Below are 23,424 nucleotides of genomic sequence, written 5' to 3'. Positions count from 1 at the left end.
AAGATCTATTACTACTTAGTACAAATGTGTTACCTGCTTTTTGGAGCACTTCTCTGTGAGCTAATTTTTTTTTCAAGACTCTTGATACTCTATAAAAATGGACTGGGAAAGTCAGAGTGCCAAACTCCAGTTATTCATTTCACACAAGTCCATGATACCCCATATGTACAATATGATAGCATTGTAATTATTTAAAAGATAGCAACATTTAATTATCTATAATAATTATTTCAATGTCAAACTTGTATTAAATCTGATCTGTTTTAAAATATCTTTTTGCAGATACTTGAAAAGGCAGCTGAGATTGCAAGAAGCAGTGACAATGCTGCAATGGCGGTAAGCATCTGCTCAAGGCAGCATCTGAAAATTACTTTTGAGGGGTGTTTTGTTGTTTTTTAATCCTGTACATCAATCTGAGAGTAAATGGTTCACCTACTTGTATAACTACAGTTATATGGGCTTTATTTTCTTACATAATCCGCTTTGTTGAAATGTCTTAAACACACTCACATTCATTCTTTTTCAGTATAGCTTAGACTTCTGAAAGAACACCTCGGTTATTTTTGGTCAAATAACTACTGCAGTGCAAACTTTATGGATTTGGAACATAGCTAAGGTTTCCATTGGAACTGGAAAGCATTCCTGGGTTGTATAATATGCTGGGAAACTGCTGGATAGTTCTAACTTGACAAACTTCAAAACAATCACCAAAATCTGAAGGGGTTTTCTTTGTATCATATATTTACTTTTGGGAAAATGTCATTGAAAATATGCAGAAGATTGCAATTTAAGAAGGCAAAAGCTGTGGGACTTAGCAGCAGTCATAACCGCATTATATATAAGAACACAGCAGCTAGCTGAAAAAATGTCAGTGGTGAATAACACTGAGCACATAACGTGATTGCTATTGTGAGCAGTAGTGTTGTGAATGACTGAGTGTATAAATAGTTGGCATTCTGCTATATGAGATTTCCAACTTGATAGCATTGTGATTTGATTTGAAAGATTAACGTTTTCAGATACAAGGATCACTTTGTTGTGAAGACTGCTTACTTGTTCATTTTCATACTGAAACGTAATGTTTACGTAGTTTTACTGCTAGACCTTTCAGTTCAACTAATTAATTTGAGTCTACTCGCGTTTAGGGAATTTATAGTTACAATAAAATACTTAAAACTCTTCATCAAAAACTGGTTTGTTCCCTTCAACTGCTACACCCTTACCCAGGTGCGTCAGTTTCTCATCTCCCATTAATTTATGAAATTCTGTTGTTACTGATATCATTGCTTTAATTTCCACCCTTTCAGTCTCAAGTATATCTTAGGAAAGGAAGAATTAACTTGCAAAGATACTTTCATGCAAACTGATGTACAGTCAGTACTTACATCAATGTTTCAGAGAGATAAAACAGCACATTGTCTGGAAGGGACAGGTCTGCAGTAGACAACAAAAATGTTTCTTTGCACACTTAACTAATGTACTTCCCTTTGGTTGTTGTTAGAAAAGTGTCTTTTGGCTTTTAATTAGGAAAAAAATACTTGCAGTTATATAACTTTTACTCAAAAAAGAAAAAGAAAAATATATGCATCTTTTTTCCATGTTGGAGTTGGAAAATAGAAATACTGCCACCTTGTGTCCTTAACTCTGGAGTTATTTTTAGGAACTTTGAATGACTGAACTCAGTGCAGTTCTTAGGAGTTCAAAAATCTGAAAGAAAGGCTTAATTGTCATTCCTTTCAGTTTCTGGCTTCTATCTCATGTTCTGCTTGGTGTCACATTTCCACTATTTGATGTAGAGTATAAGAATCTGCCTGAATATATATCAAAACATAAATCTCTCATTTTCTAGGGTCGAGGTGGTAAGAAATTTTATATTGTGCTAAAAGAAATAATGGAAAGAGATCCTTTATCTCAACTCTGTGAAAATGAAATGGATCTCATCTGGACTTTGCGATATGACTGTCGTGAGAATTTCCCACAATCGTTGCCAAAGCTGCTGCTCTCCTTAAAGTGGAACAAACTTGAAGATGTTGCTCAGGTAAGGCATAAGGCAAAGGTGGTGTGGAAAACTGTAATTCAACCTCACTGAAGCAGGCATTATTTATTTATTTATTTATTTGAGAGAATGATACTCACTCGTGGTAGAAAGTATCTCTCCTCACCATGTTGACAGTTTGATCACATAGTATATTCGCATTGATAGCATGGCTGCTTGGCAGGATGACTTAATAGTGGCATGACATATCCCTGTATTTGTAAGGGGTGTTTTTTGTCTGTTGGTGTACACAACAGGTAGGGAAAAACTAGAAAAAATCCAGCTGGTGTGAACACTGACAGTACTCTAATGTGGAAACCCCAGCACTGTTCCCTCCTGCCAGAGAGATGTGTATGTCCTGTGTGTGTTTTTGTGAAGGAGGAATATGAATTTATTTTGTCCATGCCACGAACACTGTAGTAACAGAATACAGCACCCAGACAGTCATCACTCCCCTGTTTTCTTTCACATCCAGTTTCTTCCTTGTTCTGTATTAATTCCATTATGTGCTTCTGAATTAATTGTTCACTTTTAAAAGTTGTCTGGAAATATGAATTGTAGAAATACAAGCATTTATTGCTTAATAATTAAAATATGTGAAGAAAAAAGGCATTCTGATCACTTGCTGATCACTTTATAATGCAGCCTAAATATTGGAGAAGTTGTTTGGAGTATGGATATTTTTGGCAGCTCAAAAATCCCTTTAAATTTGGGAATATAAAAGGGAATGTATAAGGCATCTTATTTAAGCTAGTGGTTGAAAATACGTAATAATCCTGGTTATTACTGTGCTATTTTGGAAAAGGAATGCAGTGTTTGTTTGCTTATGTATAGATGGTATTGTAGTTTATATTTGAACGCTGTTGTTGGCAGCAAGAACAGTCTATCTGTAAAGTGAGATGTTATCCTTAAGCATGCTAAATGTTTCTGTCGTACTTGGACATGTAAGTTTTCCAACTGGCTTCCCCTCAGGTGAGGTGAAACAATCTCATGGAAATTTAAGAATTCCAAAACGAGCAGGACTCGTAGTTTGCCTCTAATTAAAATCATATAGCACCAACACTATGTTGCAGTAACTGTTCTACTGCAACAGAATATGTGCCTTAGTACTAGAGGTGTTTCTCATGTAAGCATTACAGAGGGAGTCTGACACCTAGAGCAAAGTGTGGAAGTTAAAAAAGCAACACAGGAGCAGCTGTTGGCAGGAAAAATGAACTAAACAGCGATGTTCCTCTTTCATTGTGGCTCAGATGTAGTAACATTTCGTAGAAGTGGAGTATTATATTTGCTCTTAAACCACCTTTAATCTATTAGTTCATGAAGTTACATACAAGAAAACTGCTTTGATCCATTGTATTATTTGCCTCATAGATTACATCCGAACTCTGGTTGTAGTATTTTAGTAGAGGAGTTGCACCAAATGAATTTCAAATGTGTTTGTCCTTAAGGTCACCATGATTTCCTCACTCTGCAGCGCAGTGTGATGGCAGAACTAGAGAACAGAGGTTGACAGGATTCACAGACAGTGTTTATTCTCAAAATAGAAATCAGTTATTATTTAAAGAAAACTAAAATAAAATCCAACCACTGTCACTCAAGTAGCTTCATTGTAAGCAAGAGTGACCTCTCTGTTGTCTAACCAGAGGAGAGCATTTCATGATGCAGGTTTCTTCCAGCCAAATGCAACAAGCTTTCCTGATGTGCCTTGAGCTGCCCTTCTGAGCCTTTTGTCTGCAATGCCTTGGGATCTGGAGAGAGATGGACTGTACTTCTCTTAATAAAAGTTCCAAGGGAGAATGTAAACAGAAGTGTGTGTTTGGGGAATTTTCATGTCTGTTTCATAGGTCACTTAGATCTTGCTTTCTCTAGGTCATAATCTGTTAAAATATTCTCATTTTTATAACCTCAAATGATTTCAGCAGCTGAGTACTGCTACAGCCAAAGTGAGGAGATCTGTATCTTCAAATAAAATTAACACTGAATGTACGTATTGTAGGCAATGAATTTCAAAACTAATTTTTGATACGAAGATACGAAGCACGTACTGTCACTTTGACTTATCTTTTCAGGATGTAACTCAGATTCTCCATTAATTTTGGTTGTTCATTATTAACAAAACGTTTCTATAGTTGTGTTGGTTCTGCACCTGATTGAAAGTAGGTTGTCTAGAAACTCTGATACGTTTGTTCTGAAGTTTCTTGTTTTGAGCCTGGCAGACATAGCTGCTGTTTGCATTTTCAACATCTGTTTTATGGTCTTAAGTATCCACTCAGTGTTAGCATTTATTTTAGAATTTCAGTACAAGTGTTCATGATAAGTAAGCGTTGATGGCTATAGTGTTTCTTGATGTGAAGAGTGGTGGTGTTGACGCTTCTGAGCTAAGGACAGAATAGATTTTGAGCGTATGTTTTTTGTAAAAAAACAATGTTTATGTTTAAAAACATCTTTACTTTTAATATATATACTTAATATTGCATTTATATATCTAAGTATCTATTTTATTTAACAGAGTACTGCCTCAGTCATATCACTCTATAAATATTATTAAAAATACATCCTTTGTGAGTATCATCATTGAAATGCAATAAAAGTGGTTCATTTTACAAGAACTTTTGATGGTTTAATGAATGCTTTAATGGATTATCATACCAAGTTGTTTTCTTAAATAGTTACTTCAGCTGTAACCTAATAGTCATCTTCTTCAAACAGCTTCAAGCTCTCCTTCAGATATGGCCCAAACTGCTACCAAGAGAAGCATTAGAGTTGTTGGATTTCAATTATCCAGACCAGTATGTGAGAGAATATGCAGTGGGTTGTTTAAAGCAGATGAGGTGAGTGTGTTGTATTATTTCTTCAGCGTGCAAGGATTTCTCGAGGTGTTTGTGCAGAGGAGCACTGCATTCTGGTTGTCTTTTGGGATAAAAGCTTCAAGAGGAAAGATTTAAGTGGGCAGCCTGCTGTGAATAAAGACCAAATAAAGCAATCTTTCTAGATAAGCAAATTGGCAGCCAAATGAAATCTCCTTATTCTGATGTCTTATATTCAAAGATCATTATTTTCCGTGCTGAATACTGGTGTTTTCCATTCCTGTAAGTTGTGTGTTCACTCCTTTCTTGGACAAAGGGTGAACGAAGTGTTGTGAGAACTTTTTAATGATGAAAATATGAAGTATCATAGTAGTCAAATAATACTAAAATGGCCATCCAGCTACTTCAGGTGTTTGCTGTATCTCTTAATAGAAATGTATGCCTTTACATACAGTAAAACAAAAGAGAATTCCTGATTTGATTGATTTTCCCAGTAGCCTCTGCTATCTGAGTTCTACCCTTATCACATAAGTTTTACTCTTCAGTATAACCTAGGGCAGGATTTATTTAACATAATCATTTGTGGGACTACTGTATTTCCTGTCCTTGAATTCTGATGTCTCTGTGGTGAATAGTTTAATGATTAATTTTTTAATGGTCAAGGCTGTGTATTTGAAAAAAATATTTTGACTTCTTTCAAATGTAAACAAGCAGTTTAAGCTGCTATGCAAATAATATTGAATTATTACATCTGGAATTATTTCTAGAATTCTTAGTTTTGGCTCTAAAACAAAATTGCATTCAGTTGGGTATCAATTTCCAACTTTAAAAAGTCTGCTGAAGACAGCTGGTAAAAGCTGTGAATCCCAGTAGCTGCAATAAGCAAAGTAGGGAAAAATAAATATAACACAGCACAATTGAACATTTTGACCAAGTTACTGAATGGTGTTCCCATGAGTCAGCACTGGGCACGGTCTTGTTTAACATCTTTACCCATTTCAAGAAAAACAAGGAACTTCTAGAGAATCCAGCAGAAGGCCATACAGTTGTTTAGGGCCTGCTGCATCCCCTGTACAAGGAAAGGTTGAGAGATCCAGAACTCTTCTGTCTGGAGAAGACTGAGAAGGGGGATCAATGCTTGTATCAATGCTTGTAAATGGGCAGGAGTCAAGTGAGTGGGGCCATATTCTTTTCAGCAGTGCCCAGTGGCAGGACAAGGGGCAATGGACTTGAGCTGGAACATGGGAAATCCCACCAGAACATGAGAGAGAATTTATTTTGAGCATGACAAAACACTGAAACAGGCTGCATGGAGAGGTTGTGGAGTCTCCTCTGGAGATACTCAAAGCCACCTGGATGCTTTCCTGTGTAACTCAACCAAGGTAACCTGCTTTAGCAGGGAGTTGGACTATAGGTGGTCTGCAGAGGTCCCTACAATTCTGTGAAGGTTTTCAGAGTAAGAGAGAGAGAAAATAAGAATATTTGCATCTCTGAAGTTCTCAGATGATGTACAGAAGAATTACTGCTCTTTCCCTTTTGTCCTAGGAAGAGGATTTGAATTCTGCAGGCCATGAAGAGGAAAGATATCTGAATATAGAAACTCCAGGAAAGTTCAGATTTTGCTCTGGAGTAACATAATTGTCAAATGTTTGAGGTTCTTTTTTTTTTGTGACAGGAAGGATAGGTACAGGATTTTATAGAAAATTACTGAAATTATTTTTATTATGTTGGAATACTACATAAGTACTTGAAGTACTTAAAACTACTACATTAGCTAATTAATACATGGGCTTTTTAAAAAGTGTTTCTGTGGACTGTTGCTAAATGCTTAAATTTGCCTTCTCTGTTGAAGCTGGGTATCTTTCAAACAGGTTTGCATGTACCCTTAGGAAAGTCTCAAGGGCCTTTTATGCCTGTGCCTGTTGCAGTTAGATAACTGGTAGGTTATAGTACTTTCAGGGGTACAGTGCCTTACTCAGAAGTTGAGTGGTTGGAGAGGAGTGAATGTTCAGTCTGAAAGCTTTTCAAACCATCTCCTGGATGGTTATAACCCAGCAATCAGGCTGAGGTGTTGATCACGTAAAGGATCATGATAAAATACCAGGTTATACTTACAGGTTTGATGGCTTTAAGAATCTTTTAGAATTCTAATGTACTGATTAATTGATCACATCTGGCAATTGCAGGAAGTGGTGTGTGTAATCATGTTCTTCTCTAAATGTTTGAAAACTTGGGGTAAACTCATTTGAACTGTTGGAATTAAATCTGTCCTAATTGTATCAGAATTTCTGGAATGTCATTAATCTAGTTATTCTGTTATTAATTGATTTTATGTACCTCATTCTAGTGATGAAGAGCTTTCTCAGTATCTTCTTCAACTTGTGCAAGTCCTGAAATACGAACCTTTTCTTGATTGTGCTCTCTCCAGATTTCTCCTAGAGAGAGCACTTGCTAATAGAAGGATAGGACAGATGTTGTTCTGGCATCTAAGGTAGGAATGCTTCCCTTATATTTTTCTGGAACTGTTGATCCAGATTGGACTTCTGGTGTACAGATGAACATTTTATTTTATTTATTTGTTCATTTATTTACACCTTTGGTATTTATAGATCAAAGCCAGCCTATAATCAAAATTTTATTACTGTGCTTTGTAAACCACTGTTAGAAGAAAATTCAGCTGTAGGTAGCTGGTAAGTTGTTAGATTTGTGTATTATTTCATTGCTTGTTTTGACTGCACTTGTAGTAAAACTACAATATTTATACCTCATTTAGAACAGACCTAGACCTAGAAACAAGCAGTACGTTGAAACTAGCTGTTCCTTATGAGTGTTCAGCATGTATTGTTATTTCTTTCAAAATCTAGTTTTTAGCTAAATGACTGTGAAGTGTTTTGTTTTCATTTTTTTCCCTCAGTTTCAACAGCATTAAATGTTAATCTGTAAAATCATGCAGTCTGTCTTGATAAATGAGAAGCCTTTCTGCTGTGATGTTCCCTTGTAGGTCAGAGGTTCACATACCTGCTGTTTCAGTACAGTTTGGTTTGATACTTGAAGCTTACTGCCGAGGAAGTGTTGCTCACATGAAAGTGCTTGCTAAACAGGTATACGCTCCCCTCCTCCTTTAAATCTTGACATGTTAACTTGTAACTCAAATTCTTATTCCATTTTTCTATGGGGCATATAGGTTACCTTGACAAATCCATCTGTTTAGGAAAGAGGAGAGGGGAGAGATGGAGAGAAGAAATCATGAGTGAGAGGGAGAAATGCAAGTGCTGAATAGGTGGATGTAATGAAGGAGCTGCCCTCCTTGGCACAGAAAGCAGCTAGTGCTCAGGGGTCTCAAAGGCTGCTTTGTAGTATTCTGAGAATGCAAGACAGTTTCAGCAATATGGATATATTCTAGATCCAGCAGTAGGCTGTCTAAATGATTAGCAGAAGGGTTTACGTACACTTAAAACGTGCAACCTTTTTTCCCCGTGTCAGAGCAGCTTGGCCAATAGAAACTATTACATTTCTATCTAAACTTTATATAGATGAGTCCAGGACAAACTCATACAGCTTTTGCTTTTGTTAAAAAGTGATGCAAAAAACACAAACTGTAGAGTATAAATTGTAGTTCTCCCTGGAAAGAAAGGTGTTGAAGCAAACTAAATAATCATGTAGTGTTATATGGCTCTGTTATGTTTCTTCTTTAACAACAACAAGATATTTGCCTTTAAATACACTCAGGAAGTGTATTGGCAGACTATTAAGGAGACTCACACATCGTGTTCTGAGGGCTCCAATGCAGTTTTAGCAAATAAACTTGGATTGTTACGGTGAAATCTTTGAAAATTACAGCTCTCTTGGAGTTACTGTATTTGCTGTATCAGGCAAAAGAAGGACAGAAAAAGCTACTCGATAAATGTTTGGTGAATGTTTGATACTGTCAATATTGAAAATATACTGAAAGAGACAAATTGAACAGGAGCGTACTGTTGTGCTCTTTCTCACTGGTATTCACAGGGCATGGAAAAGAGCATGTCTTACATGAGTGCTTGTTAGTATTGTCAGAATCCTAAAACGGTTGGGTGATGACATGCTTTCAGCAGTAGACCTAAGGTCAGTAAAGTTTTTGTGCATTTCACAGGAAACAAATGTCAGTGCAATCAAAGAAGGGGCAAAAAAATTCCCAACTGTGCAAACACGGAAGAAATTCAAAGTAGAAATACTTCAAAAAGTTCCTGTTTGTACAACACGGGTTCCATTTTGTTCCCTTGTCACTGATGTTTGTACAGCTCCAAGAATAGTGGAAAGGCAGAGCGCTTTGGGTTTTGACAGATGGCTGACCTGGCAGGTCTCCATTGCCTCAGTTTTATAATCAAACTGCATACAATGTCCACAGCATCCTGCCTGACAGGGTTCAGTCTGTCTGTAAAAGTGCTAAGTCTTGACTCAGCACCTTATAAATTAGACTGAAGCTTCCTTGTATAGAAATCAGCATTTACATTTCTTTAAATTGATACTGTTTGCTAGAGAATATACAGATTGCTAAGCATGGTAACTACAGCTGCTGTAAATGCAGCTGATGGATGGATATACTGTTTCATTATCAGCTAACTGATGGTGTAGGTGTAGCATAGAAGATATCATCTTGTGTGTGTGGTCTGGGTTTGTTACCAAAGGGCTTTTCTGAGTTACTGTTGTGTACCTTTACGTTGTTAACTGTTTTCTTACAAATTGTACCAGTAGAAAACTTTTTAAACATAAGGGAAGGAGGAAAAATAAAGGGCTAAACCCATCCTTTTAGACACTGTAAGAGTAAAAACGGATTGCTTAGGTGCTCCCTTAGGATTTAAAACATCCTCATTGATTAGAGCATTTTACTTAAGCCTAAATTTTGCAGGGTTTTAGTGAGCAAGCTTTTTCAGGGCAGGCTTAAGTGTTCTAAGCATGTGAACCTGTGTATGTGAGATTAGTCATGTAGGCATATTGAATCGAATAATACATTAAAAAATATCTCATTATTTTTGCTGGAAATGTTATGTCCTGCTTTAAAAAGTAACTTGAAATTTGAGATTTCATCCCGTCAGTGTATTTGTTATTTATAAAAATGGTGCTTCTAGGACATGAGTAATTTAGAAAAAGCTATTCTCCAGTTTTTTATTTTTTCCAGATACACCATCTTAGTTACTGATTATTATTTCCACTGTAAAAGATGTTGTAAAATTGTAATTACTTCCTACTATATTTACTGTCAAATAAGATTTTATATATTGTATGATGTGCAAAGTCCAAACAGTAACTTGAAGACAAAATACTTCTTTCAGGTGGAAGCTCTTAATAAAATGAAGACTTTAAACAGCCTGATTAAACTGAATGCCATGAAACAAAGCAAAGCAAAAGGAAAAGATGCAATGCACACGTGTTTGAAACAAAATGCTTACAAAGAAGCACTCTCTGACCTCCAGTCTCCTCTGAATCCTTCTGTTATACTTTCAGAACTACAGTAAGTAAAGAACAAGTGAATAAGGTTTCACTGTAGGTTTGGATTGGAAATGCCAAAGTAGAAATGCCCATTGCTTGAACTTCCTTTGTGTGTGTTGTTAGCAGATATGCTGTCACAGGGAATACTTTCTTTTAGTGAGAGAAGGTCTGTTGGCAATCTTCCTGAGGTCAAATAGCAGTTAAGCTTGAAGATGTTTTGTGGTCCACCACGCAACTTAATGCTCTCTTAGCCAATGTATTACACAGCTAAACATTTTAAAATATAAGCCTAAACGTGATTGTACTGTTCCTGACTTCTGCTTATGACAATAAGCACAAAAGCATGATTAAAATATTTAACAGCGCTTCAATGAGAAGTCTAGAAATTAGTAGGAAGATACAGAGAAGACTGTATATTTTCTCTGTAAACATAAGTTCTTAATTTAGGTGTATGTATGCCAGCCGTGGTGTCCAGTGTAGTCAGTGTATAACAGGTACATCCATATCTTAATAAGGTAGCATTTAAGCTTGTCCTGACTGGAAGTCTACGTTTTTACTGCTTCAAACAATGTTCAGTTCTGTTCAGCTGAGTTATTTTTAGTGGACTTATAACATTTGTTGTATTTTCTTCTAGTGTTGAGAAGTGTAAGTACATGGATTCTAAAATGAAGCCTCTATGGATAGTATACAACAATAAGATGTTTGGAGGAGATCTTGTAGGGATCATCTTTAAAAATGGCGATGGTAAGCAGTGCTGAGTACTTGAAATTTTTCTTTCTTCATTATTCTCACACTTGTACTTCAGCTGTGTTGCTCAGTATTTAACAGAATTTAACAAGGTTTACTGTAGCAACGAATTAAGTGTCGTCTTCTGGCTAGTTTTCCATGTATAGATTTTACCAATTGCAATGGTATACTCATGATCAATCCTTCGTTAACATTTAGTATTGACAGGGATTTTTAGATTGCTTTTTCTGAAAGTCTTATGGACTTGGAGTAATTTGTCTCCAGTACACTGAGAAACTGAGGTAGCAGTTCCAACCTTCCATTGCAGATCTCCGACAGGACATGTTGACACTCCAGATTTTACGTTTGATGGATGTACTTTGGAAAGAAGCTGGCCTGGATCTCCGGTAAGGATCTCTTGTGAGCTGGTTTATATGACTGGGGAGTCCACTCTTACCAGAAAAGCTTTCCTGTTTATTTGCTTTCCCTACTATATTCTTTCTAAACATCTGTAGTAGTGCCAAAAGTTTCGGTTGTCAGAGCCAAGCTGAACAGGCACTGACCTTACCTAATGAGATAGCTTCTCTTTGCAGTTTGTTCCCTTGGTGGCCTACATTACAAAGTAGTTTAGCCATGAAAAGAAACACAAGTGAAGTGAAACAGATTTTTTTTTTTACTTACTATCAAGGAGGATATTTGACCCAGTGCACTGCATCTCTCATGGTGTATCTAAGTTGCCATGCTAATTATAAATCACATTGTTCTCTTATTTATTTTACTGTTTTCATGCAGACAAGAAGCATTGTAAGAGGTGAGAAAACAGTTCTTCACTTAAGGGTCCAGCAACCAGGCTCTTTGTCTTTTTGTTGCTTGCTTGGTTGCTTTTAATGTCTGTTCTGTTCGTCTCTGTTTTCTCACATAACAAACACATCTATTAGCTGTCATTGATTTGGGAGCATAAGGAAAAATGGGGATTCACTTAGTGATTTGTGAGAATTAGAACTCCTAGGCTCTAATGCACATATGCAAGTGAGGGAAAAATATTATGCAGCTTCCTCTGTTCCTGCTTCAAACTGTACATTTTGATGTCTCTTCGGTTATGTAGTTCTAACCCAACTAATGTAAAAATCAGTGGAGAATAAGCAACATTTTATGATAAAGCTTCTTTTTCTGCTTACAAGTACTGTGGGTACCTTTAACATGCATTCTGAAGTTTCACTTTGTGTTTTAGCAAGAAAAGAATGTTATTGGGTGTCAAAAAAAATTCAGAACAGAATTATCTTCATGTCTTAAAGTCTCTTGCAAAGAGATGCTCTTCCCTTCCTATAATTGGTAGGGTAAGCATGACTTCTATATAAGAATACTACAGTATTCCAAGGAGTAAAAGTACTTAAATATTATTTGAATGACTTCTTTTGGATTCTGTAGGCTCAGTTTTTAAAAATTTGTGGTTCAAGCATAATAGTGTGAGGTTCATAAGGCATGTAATATCTGCCCATACAAATAATTAAAATTATGAACTTATCAGACAGGAGAATATGCTACTTAGGGAAAGTAGCATATTCCTTGGAGTGAAGTATGGGATAAAATGGGAAAGTGAATAATTGTTTCTGGAAACGTGTGTTTGCAGTGAGATTGGTGAGTGTGAGTTAAATTGAACACTGAAACTTTAGATAATCTATGTCATAAATATACTGTGAGGAGACAGGCAGCAGTTAGGGGCAAGGACAACCTCTGGCAGCTGTGGAATCCCATGTGAGGCATACTTCACTTGCTGCCTTCCCAGAAACTCCATTTGAGGTTCCAGGCAGGGCCACACACCGTGCCTGGCAAACAGGAATCATCGTTAGGAGTCATTCCTGACTAAAGCTTTTTTTTTTTTTTTTTTAAACCTCAAAAAGGAAAACCAAAATGTGGCTCTGATGTCCAAAGATTTGTCTTAAAACTCTCAGAAGAAAAAAAAATGTAGAAAAGGGAAATTCCTATGAGGAACTCAAGTTCTATAATTGGCTTCTTCCATTTATTTACATAACTGAGAGTATCTTCCTTCCATTCATCCTTTTTTTAGTTCTGATTATAAAATAAAATTCTGGTATTGAGGCAGGGTTATAATCCTGCATCTATCAGAGAGGTATTAGCCCAGCATTTGCCAAGGAAAGGCAAGGAAAGTGACCTTAACTGGCAAAGGATAGACTAAAACAGCTCTCTAAACAGCAGGAGGATGAGGATGTAGCTAAGAGGATGACTTTGTGATCTCTAATTTCTGTTTGCAGTCTGCACGCTCCAGCAACTCCAAACTCTATGGATCAATAGCAGCAGTAAGAGGTTTTGTTGCCCTGTTAGCTACTCAGGACTTGTTTATTGGCTTGCCTCTCATTGCTTGGGTTAAAAGACATCTGTATCAGGAGTAGAAGCAGTTCATGTATTCCTGATTTTCTGAAAAATGCAGCTCATACATCACTGCTGATAAGTACAGCCTTTTCTTCTTGCTCTTTATCATCCTTTAAGGTTTACGTTTCCCTGAAGCTGTAGCTTCCCTTTTTCCTTTTGTGGATGCATAATTGATTTTGCACTTTCAGCATTTTCCACTGCAGACTGTTTGATTCAGGTAAAATCAAGGCTTCCAGCTTGTTTCACCAATATGAATGCACAAACACTTGCTACTTGCTTATCTTCCTGGAGAAGTAACCCTCAGTCAAGAATATCTTGCCACGTCAGAGTGTATGGCTTCTCTGAAGCATGGACCAAATGGCAAACAGTGTTCTGCCACTGAGGGGCAGGGGATAGCATCACTTCCCTTATACTTTCATTGCAGTCTCTAATCAGTTACTTATTAGTAATACAAAATGAAACCTTGGCTGTCTCTGTCTCTTTTAATCTACAGAGATGAAGGAGGAACTTTTTGGTTTTGCTTTTTTTCTGTTTGTTTTTCCCTGTCAACTATTTTGTCTCCTAAGTAAACTGGCCTCTTGCACACGCAGTATGTTCTGTTGTTTAGGTTCCTGTGTGTGCATTCTGATTAAATGTTGGAACCAGACCAGGGTTTGTATCAGAAAAGGAAGTGTGCGTGTGCAGCAGGATGCAAGTGTTCCCCATCAGTTCCTCCATCCTGGGCTGTCACTAGTGCACTGTGCAGTGCCCAAATGGATAATACTTCAAGTGCAGACTGCTTCTGCTTTTCAGTATGGATCTGAGCGTTTAGACAGCAAAGACCTGCAGCAAAGATGAATGCTTCTCTGTTATTTGGAGTCGTCTGACTCAGAGTTCAGTTCTCCTTAGACATCAGTCAGTCAAGTACAGTGAGTAATTAGAAAACAAAAAAACATATTCTTCAATTAATCTGTATACTTTAAACAAACAGAGAAAAGCCCTACCTCTTCACTTCTGAAGCAAGCTATTACCAGGACACTGAGTTGGAAATAGCTTACCCAAAACAAAAGTTATGACTACAATCATTAATTTTGCTTCTAGAAGTTCTGAGTTTGAAGTCACACGTATGGGCATAATCATGGTAGACGACAAATTATTTCTATGAGGAATGTTTAAGTGTTACAAATCCGTGTCACTGCAGACAAATATGACACGTGTCTTCTGAAGCATGCCATGGGATCTGTAGCCTTGCAGCTCTAACGAGAGTAAGTTTCACCAAAAAGTATTTCTGTGGCTTTACTTGTACTGCAGCACTGAAACTGTGCTAGAGGAGAATTAGTGAAGTAATAGAACAACGGAAAATCCAAAACTTAAGGACTGTGATCTTTGTTGTTTAATCTTTACTGTCGTAAATTGTCACAGAAGCATTTAGTTGTACGTAGTTATTGTTTGGGCTGATACAGGGAGTTGCAAAAAAGTTGTGTGAAATTTCATGTTAAGTGGCTTTGTTTGAATGAACCCAGAGTTCATAAAACCACTGAAATAATTACTTTTGACAAGTTTAAAGCTTATCATTGTTTTGAAATTGGACCTGAAGTTACAAAGAATGTGTTTATAAAGGACTTCATAAAGCATTTGGAGTTTTATTTAGGAGGGATTAAATTATTGAAATAAAGAACAGTATTGACAATTTTTCTCTTTCATTTATGTTGATGTTCGAGAAAATAAGTGAAAAGAGAGGAAAAATACCTATCCTGCCCAGAATTGCTGTGTTAATCTGTCAGTGGTCTTCATGTGGTGTTAAAAAGCAGGGTGCATGACAGGGTGCATGCATCCTGCTGACAGATGTTGAAGTCATAAAGACAGGGATGAGGTGGAAAAGGCTGAGCAGATTTGTCCCTAACTTGACTCCTGTCAAAGTGTCTCTCTGACAAGGATGTTTTTTCCTCCAGTTGTAAGCACAGAGTCCTCAAGGGGCTGAAGGCTTTCATCATTGCTTGCTTTTGAAGGGGAAGTCGTTGGACATGTGCCCAGTTAAGCTGCAAGTAGGGTGGGTTGAAATACCATGGAAGAGGGCCAGTGTGCACTTTAACCTGGCAATACTTGGCTTACGTTTGTCATGTCGTGATAAGGATGGGCAGTGCTTCCTTGTGTCATGCATGCTGGCTTTCAGTAATTAGATACCCTTCTGTTCATTGTGAGAACCCTCTGGCCTAGAGAGTTAGGATTTATAATTTAATACAGTAGAATAGTAAAGAAATGAAGGTTCCAAATCTGCACTTCTTCTTTTGGTTTGAAGTTGGGCGCTCTCTAAATACCCTGCTCACATCTTCTGTTCACTTTGTTGCTAGTGGAAAAGAGCACCCAACTATATGGTTCTTAGCACTTGCACTCCCAAAGCAGTGCGTTATTGCTGTAGTAGAGAAACTGTTCCATTAATAATACCATGAAGTTCCAGTGAATTTTGCCTGGGATTTTATTTTTCTTCTGTGGCTTTGCATAATACGCTGTCTCACTCAAGAGGTACAGCTCTGCTTTGTAGAAATCAGGTTTTATGTTTTGTTTGTAAATGCAAATGATGACACCTCCTCCAGCAAAGCTTTCTATTTCTGTCTACAAGCCCACATTTCATGTCCTGCACATGTTTATATATCTGTGTAAGTTAGTGAGCACTACTCACTAACTGTGCACTGCAATTAAATTTGCATGAGTATCTGTAATACGAGGATCCATGACCAGAACTGAGAGAACAGCTGTGATCTGAGATGGCTAAAACGAGAGTGGGCACCTCTGCTTGTGATGCAGTGCCTTTGAAGGATGCAGTTTTGATGGTTTCACTCCTCCGAGAGGAAAGAAATGCTTTGGACGAGTGCACTTAACCTATTTAGGCATATTTCCCCTTGATTGAAATGTTTCGCTATGTCTTATTTTAATGCAGTGATGCTGTTGACATTTTTACTTGACAGTGAGTAAGTGCACAGGAACATTCTTACGTATCAGGTGAATTGAAAGATGTACTCCTGTTTCTCATTATTTTCTAGGCTTAAAATTAATAGGAGATGAAAAATATTATTTTATATGTATAGTTGAAAAGGGGCTTTCTAGCATTTTACAGTGAAACAGAAAAATCAGGGAAAAAGGACAAGTCCCTGGATTCTGTTTCCATGAATGGCTGACAGTAGAAAATAAATTTGAGTGTAAATCTGTTATTGGCCATTCAACCAGGAAATGAACACATGCAAATAAAGGGCTCCCTCTATCGCTTCTCCTATAAAAGTACAGGTAACTGTGTTCTCTAATGGCAAAATAAAGGTTGCTGTTAATTTCTTCCGTATATGTACATGCAACAGGAAAAAAAAAAAAAGAATCACTGTTATTTTAATGTTGCAAACCAAATCTATATTAATTTTCAAGAGTGTCATCTTTAAGTTAAACGGGTATTCAGCCCCCTGAAAATATTCTCGTACTAAAGAAGCGTTCTTACTACTTTTGGCTTCAACATCAGTCTTTGTTTTGTTGCAGGATACTGCCATATGGCTGTTTAGCAACTGGAGATCATTCGGGCCTTATTGAGGCTGTTTCCAGCTCCGAAACCATTGCTGACATTCAGTTAAATAGTAGCAACGTTGCTGCCGCTGCTGCCTTCAACAAAGATGCTCTGTTGAACTGGCTGAAGGAATACAATTTGGGGTAATTCCAGCAGTTGTTTTTCCATCTGTAGTGTAAACCATAACATTCCTGTATGCCCGTGTTTCAGTGTTAAGGAACGTGTGTCTGCTCTGGCAAGTTTGCCTCTTTTTTTTTCTCAGTGTGTCAGATTCTGACCTCTTTGGATTGCCCTTGGAATTCAAACAGTGGTCCAGCAGAAACTCTGACCTTTGCAGCATTATGATTTCAGTTGTTGAAGATGTACTAAATTAGGCCAAACAAACAAACAGGAAAAACAACAACAAAACAACTTCATGGGTCTCAAATCTGGATGCCAACTGCCTTTCACAGCGGGATTTCTCCTGTTCCTGTTCTCCATAGCTAGTTTTTACTGTGTTTTCTCTCAGTTAAATCTAATTTTCCTGTATTCTAAGGGGCTTTTTCTTTACTGAACCAAAAATCCTTGTTCATGTCAAGTCATTATATGAATTCTCAGTAGAGTGTGCTGATATTAGTTGTTTTTGTATTTCTAGAGATGACTTGGACCGAGCCATTGAAGAATTTACTCTGTCTTGTGCTGGCTACTGTGTAGCTACTTACGTGCTGGGGATTGGAGACAGACACAGTGACAATATTATGGTCAGAAAAAACGGTCAGGTAAAAATCTTTTCTGTAGGCAGAAAAACTACAGCATCTGTACTGGAATCTCCTTGAAAACTTCCCATTTCTTTTGTGCATCAGTAGAATCAGATGTGAAAGCTGTTAGATTTCTTTTGTTTACTGAGAATTGCAGAGAGGTTTACTGAAAGGTTGAAATGTAAGGGGGAGTAAAAGGAACGACCAGTGCTCGCTTTGTAGGCAGCTGTTTTCCAAGTGAGACTGTTCTAAGATCATTTTCAGAGCATCTGAAAGGCCTGTTCATGGTTCATGGTCACTGAAAAAAAAGCTCCTTTCAGAGTATCTCACAAAATACCATCTTTTCAAAATGCGTGAAGTATAGTTTTGAGCAGCATAGTTTTCCTAAATTTAATGTCAACAGATGAGAAACTTGAAAACAAACTAGAAGAGGTCTTTTCCCACGTCAGTTTGTAGCAGTGTCAGTTTATAAGTAAATCTTGACAACTGTAAGATGAAGTACTCCAGGAGGGTTGAAGCAGTATGCTATGAGGGGTAGCATCATGAGTTAACTGTTCTTGGTACCAGCATCCTGTAGAGGCATTAAAAAAATGAATTATTTCATTGGACAAATTATTGTTTTTTTTATTTTTTTATTTTTTAGCTCTTTCATATAGATTTTGGGCATATTCTTGGAAACTTCAAGTCCAAGTTTGGAATTAAAAGGGAAAGGGTACCTTTCATACTCACCTATGATTTCATTCACGTTATTCAGCAAGGGAAAACAGGCAACACTGAAAAATTTGGCCGGTGAGTATTACTTTCATCTCATCCTTCTGTAAGTGAGATGATCTCTGGTGACAGTTTGCAGTGCAGCAGAATCCTGCCCAGTTCAGTTTGCTAATCTGTTCGTGTGTGGCACTGTGCTGATATGTTTCTTACAATCTGCTTCTCTTCTTGAGCTAGAATTTATATACAGATTACATTGTACATTAGAAACTGCAGTGGAAAGATACTGTCCCTTTTCATCTGCTCCAGCAGGTGATGTAGGAGGTGGCATCCTCTCCTGTGATTGCTCTGTTGTTTTTGTTGTTTGTATCTTCCCTTAAGCCTTCAGCAGCACTCAGGGCACTAGGGAGTGATTCCAAGGGCTGTTGCTCAAGTAAGATGAACACTGTTCTTGAAGAACAGGTTCCCTTCTGCCCTTTCTGTCCATCACTGCACATTCAGTGTGCAAATTAGTCATGGTCTTATTTGGGTGCTTATATGGTTGTGCTCACAATCCAATGTCTTTTGCTCGCCCTTCCCATCTTGGGTTCTTTTCCCTTCCTGTATCATTCCCACCAATTGACAGGATGGTCGTTCTGGACGTTTTGCTCTCACTTTGCAATCACTTTTCATAGGAAGAATTTATTGGCAGAGATATAAAACGAGGCATTTAGATACAGCTTAACAAATTTTATGTCTATTTCTGGAAGAAGAAGGTGTATATGTATTAGGAGAAATGGCAAATAACTGCCATTTCTTTCCTGGACAGTAATAAGAGGAACCTGTAGCACTGTTTTGAGAAGCATGAAGTAAAGGTGACTGTGCTGCTGCAAGAGCTGTGGGATTTGGAGTAGTTTACACAGCAGTAGGATTCCACTTGAAAAATGCCTTGAAAAATAATTTGTTTTTCTTTCAAGTGTAATTTTTTAGTCTGAAGGGATCTTCCCCTTGTGGAAATGTACAGATTGGACAATGGGCATGATGCAGTGACACACTGAGGGATACTGAATGAGTTCTGAAGTGTCTGCAGGAGGAGTCCTGATGCCAGCTTTAGCAGCCAGTTCAATTATGACAGGAAGCAGTTATGTGACAGGGGTAGGTTGGATTGGCAGGGAGTATTTTAGTGCCTTTGTTTTCAGCCATATGACATTGTGTGTCATCATCTAGGCATTTAACCTAACAAATTATCAGAGAGTTGGACAGTGACATTACTGTTTTGGTTTTTTTTTTTCTTCCCTTTCTGAAGAACTGTGCCTGTTGTCAAGCTTTTGCTCTTTTCTAACAATGTTTTAAGGGCTGGTTAGAGAGGTATGGGATATACTGTGGGACTGCAGTGGAGGTTCTGTAGACTCAGCAGTTCATTTACATTTTAGTCCAGGTATTTTGAAATGATTACACACATTTGTCAGCTGCGTGGGTTCTCATGCTTGTGCTCTGTGTTGTTTGGTTGAACACAAAGGTTCCGCCAGTATTGTGAAGAAGCATACCTGATTCTGCGGAAACATGGAAACCTATTTATTACACTTTTTGCACTGATGTTAACTGCAGGGCTTCCAGAGCTGACCTCTGTCAAGGACATCCAGTATCTCAAGGTAAAAAGATTTACAGCTCAGCGTTTTTCTAGTATTCGAATGTTGGTTTTAAGGTGAACAATTTTAAACTTATTTCAATTTCTCTCAAGATTTCCTTGAAATTCTCAAAGCATTCTTTTTCATCACTGTAGAATAAGGTACATACTCCTTCTGGGGGCTAAAAGGAGACGATGAATATTTGTTCCTCCCAACCATTCTATGACAAGTTTGGTATTCCTGCATCTCACATGCAGTCACTTTGGGGATGTTTGCCTCTTGGCTCAGTACCCCAGCACAAACCTGGAAAGGTGAAAACTATTTACTTAATTCTTTTTTAAAACTCATAAAATATCATGGATATATTGCAACATGAATAATAGGTGAAAATTTGTCAAAATAGGAAAGAGCAGACTGCGTTTTGTGTTTAGAGGTGAAGAACATCACTGTAGATTTTTACATGTGCAGTAATGCTTATGTGGTTTTGTTCCGCTTTGTTTCCCTGTCCCAGGATTCTCTTGCCTTAGGGAAGAGTGAGGAAGAAGCACTAAAACAGTTTAAGCAGAAGTTTGATGAGGCACTCCGGGAAAGCTGGACTACTAAAGTGAACTGGATGGCTCACACTGTTCGCAAGGATTACAGATCCTAGAAGAGCTGTGGATTTGCACTAAGCTGAATGTTACCTTGATAAGTGTTTCTAAATGGGATCTGTAGTATGGACCAGTAAAACTTACTTTAAATAAGAAAACAAGACAACAACAAAAAGAAACGGGCTGAAATAATTCCTGATTGTTTTGCACTCTGCTTCTGAATGCCTGATCCCGAGACTGTCTCCACAAACAGTGACCAACCTGGATAATCAGTTCCTGCTGACTTTGCACGCTGAGAGCTACTAGGCATTTTAAAATATCCTTTGGTACTTTATGGAGGTGTAAATATTTGTTTTATACGTTAGGGTAATGTACTCTAACATGCTCAGGAGGTTTGAAGGCCTCTGAAAGAACTGTTTTTTGTTTTAAAATTGGGACTTGAAGAGTAAATTTTTCTTTATTCTAATCTAGCTAAAAATGACCGCGTGTATATTTTTCATATGAATTCTGCCATACTGGCACATATGCATTAATTCTACTGTAAATAGCAACCACAGTATCATTGTACTACAGGGAGCTGCTTAAAGTCTTACACTGCTGCCAAAAGAAGAGTAGCCAGGTATTTGTAGGGCTTCTTGTGGAGTGCTGAGGGAGGCAGAGACCTCTGAAATGTCACAGCACCCAGATGGTTGTGGTTGCAAGGTTTTGTTGTCCTGACGTAGGGCACACAAAGATGTCTTTCAGAAAGAGGGAAGGCTAATTTTAAATATGTCTGAACCCACCCCAACTACCTTGATAATATCTCCTATTCAGCTCCTGGGGCTTTTCTACTCCTCAGGAGATGCTTTTAGTTCAGCTTCAACAAGAAGTTCCCCACAGCCTTTCATTGAAACTCTCACATCAGATTACTTGTGCCATGCAAATGTGCTGTTTCATGGGTGGAACATTTTGCATACGTATCACACAGTGTTTTTTAGAGCATAAATACCAAAAAAACCCAATTTTTTTTTTTGAAAACAAGAATTTATGGGAGAAGAGCATTCCATAGAACACCAATGAGAAGTCATTAATCTTTTCTGTATTTATTAAAAGCTTGCAGTAATGTCGCTTTACCAAGATATCTGTGTTGAAGATGTTTGCTGAAGAAACTGGATTTGTTTTAATTTATTTAGTGAGGTACCAGGCTTTTAGGTGCTTAAACGGAGAGCAAATTTGTGACGTGCAATAGGAACTGCTGGTAAAAGATGTAACATACTGTTTCTGAACATCAGCAAGATAGCCTTTAACTACTGCTTGTTCTCCAAAGAACACTGGTAGCTCTCAATTCTTGTTGACATTTGAAAGAGAATTAAAAAATATTTACTTTTTGGCTAAATTGTTCTTTTACATAGAAATGTTTTATGTAGGAATTTAATTAAAGGTGGTTTTACTTTGTTGAGAGTGGATTTTTTTTGTTTTGTTTTTTTGTTTGTTTTGTTTTTTATTTTGATTTTTTGGCGTGGCCCTTCTAAACGTTAGGGTCCTATCTGGGGCCAGGATAGCATTTTAGGTTCTGGTTTTATTCTCTTGCCTGAAATCCTGGGGCTAATCTGCTTCCAGAAGGTTGTAAAAGTAATAAATGCATTGTCATTATTTGTTTATTTATGTTGTAGAAGCAGATGGAAGTGTTAGAAAGAAACTGCTCTGCGGCTGACAAGGCTAAAAGAAGTAATTTCATCCTCAGCTAATTCACAGCATGTACATTTGTATAAGCAATAATTCCTAGACGTGTTACATTTGGAGTACTCAGACATCTGTCATGTGCAGGGACGCACATCTTCTCCCAGAACTTGAGATGCAGTTGGCCAATTCATCTTGACTTCTTGGGGCTGGTGAGCAAGGTGGATATCAGGAGGGAGCCTGGTTGTATGATTGCACCCATAGCTACCAATGCTGGTGAGCTCTGTGCTCCACCACAGGCTTCTTGTGGGACAGGGAGCAAGTCAGCCCAGTTGGGAAGGGATGCAGTTGGATGCACCTGCAGAAATACGAATCATAAGCTGTGACTTCTGGTTTATACCCTTCAGTGCAGATGGCTGCATGTTATGCTACTTACTTCTCTCCAAGCCTACTTCCAATTTGATATACACATTTCCACCAGGAAAATGACTTTGTAAATGAACCCTGCTTCCTTCAAATTCAAAAGCATTCTAGTGAATTCCTTTGATGGAGCCTATTCATTTATTTAATATAATACAGTCCAGTGTTCATCTTTAATTTCCCAAAGCTATTGAAATGAGATAATTAAATTGTATGGGCTCTCAATAATTAAGATGTCAGGCTAAGATCATAGTTTTATTTCTTAGGAATGATTTCAATCCTAAATCTTCTAAGCATGTAGTCAATATTTCTATTACTATTCCTTCAAAATACATTGCATTGATATGATCATGTGTCTCAGCTGGCTTTAAAATCTGAAACAGAAGTCCTGTGTTCACATGATGCATTCCAGCTTTAATATTTTTAAAAATCTTTTCTTTTTTCCTGGTGTTTTAGTGCTGAGAGATAAGGGAGCAGAACTGTCTTGATGGGTAGCACGCTTTACCAGGTGCTGATGTACAAGTTGGAAGTGCTGCATTGCTGCTGGACCTCAACAGTTTACATATGGCTTTGTATTATTTGTGCCTTATTCTGGCCTGGCTCACTGGATGAGAGTCAGGCTAAATTCAAAGTAGTGGTATTTTTATTTATTTCACTTCCTTGTCTTTTATTTTATTCCTGACCACAATGCCACACTAACTACTCCACTATTTCCATGGCAAAACTTTTGCTTGTGACATGTTTGTTCACTG

The 23,424-nt window shown here is 37.6% G+C and overlaps 2 protein-coding genes across 2 annotated transcripts in view; both read left to right on the top strand.

Annotated features, from left to right (window-relative positions):
* Positions 1 to 22,031, top strand: part of PIK3CB (phosphatidylinositol-4,5-bisphosphate 3-kinase catalytic subunit beta) — a 45,440-nt gene extending 23,409 nt beyond the window's left edge. The window contains exons 11-23 of the mRNA XM_065748530.1: positions 283 to 336; positions 1,850 to 2,038; positions 4,745 to 4,866; positions 7,190 to 7,333; positions 7,844 to 7,943; positions 10,152 to 10,330; positions 10,943 to 11,052; positions 11,363 to 11,441; positions 16,927 to 17,094; positions 17,586 to 17,709; positions 18,332 to 18,477; positions 19,895 to 20,027; positions 20,515 to 22,031. Of these exons, the coding sequence (XP_065604602.1) occupies positions 283 to 336; positions 1,850 to 2,038; positions 4,745 to 4,866; positions 7,190 to 7,333; positions 7,844 to 7,943; positions 10,152 to 10,330; positions 10,943 to 11,052; positions 11,363 to 11,441; positions 16,927 to 17,094; positions 17,586 to 17,709; positions 18,332 to 18,477; positions 19,895 to 20,027; positions 20,515 to 20,652 (1,686 nt within the window). The 3' untranslated portion in view covers positions 20,653 to 22,031. The remainder of the gene's footprint in view (positions 1 to 282; positions 337 to 1,849; positions 2,039 to 4,744; positions 4,867 to 7,189; positions 7,334 to 7,843; positions 7,944 to 10,151; positions 10,331 to 10,942; positions 11,053 to 11,362; positions 11,442 to 16,926; positions 17,095 to 17,585; positions 17,710 to 18,331; positions 18,478 to 19,894; positions 20,028 to 20,514) is intronic.
* The window catches only part of LOC136056028 (vesicle-associated membrane protein 2-like), a 149,828-nt gene that overhangs the window by 81,726 nt on the left and 44,678 nt on the right, over positions 1 to 23,424 (top strand). The window lies entirely within an intron of this gene.

Source organism: Cyrtonyx montezumae, unplaced genomic scaffold (genome assembly GCF_038088225.1).
Source record: "Cyrtonyx montezumae isolate F1298 unplaced genomic scaffold, pur_monq_1.0 scaffold_5, whole genome shotgun sequence".
Taxonomy (NCBI): Eukaryota; Metazoa; Chordata; class Aves; order Galliformes; family Odontophoridae; genus Cyrtonyx; species Cyrtonyx montezumae.
The sequence above is the reverse complement of the archived record's forward strand: the minus strand, read 5'-3'. Positions and strand labels throughout refer to the sequence as shown.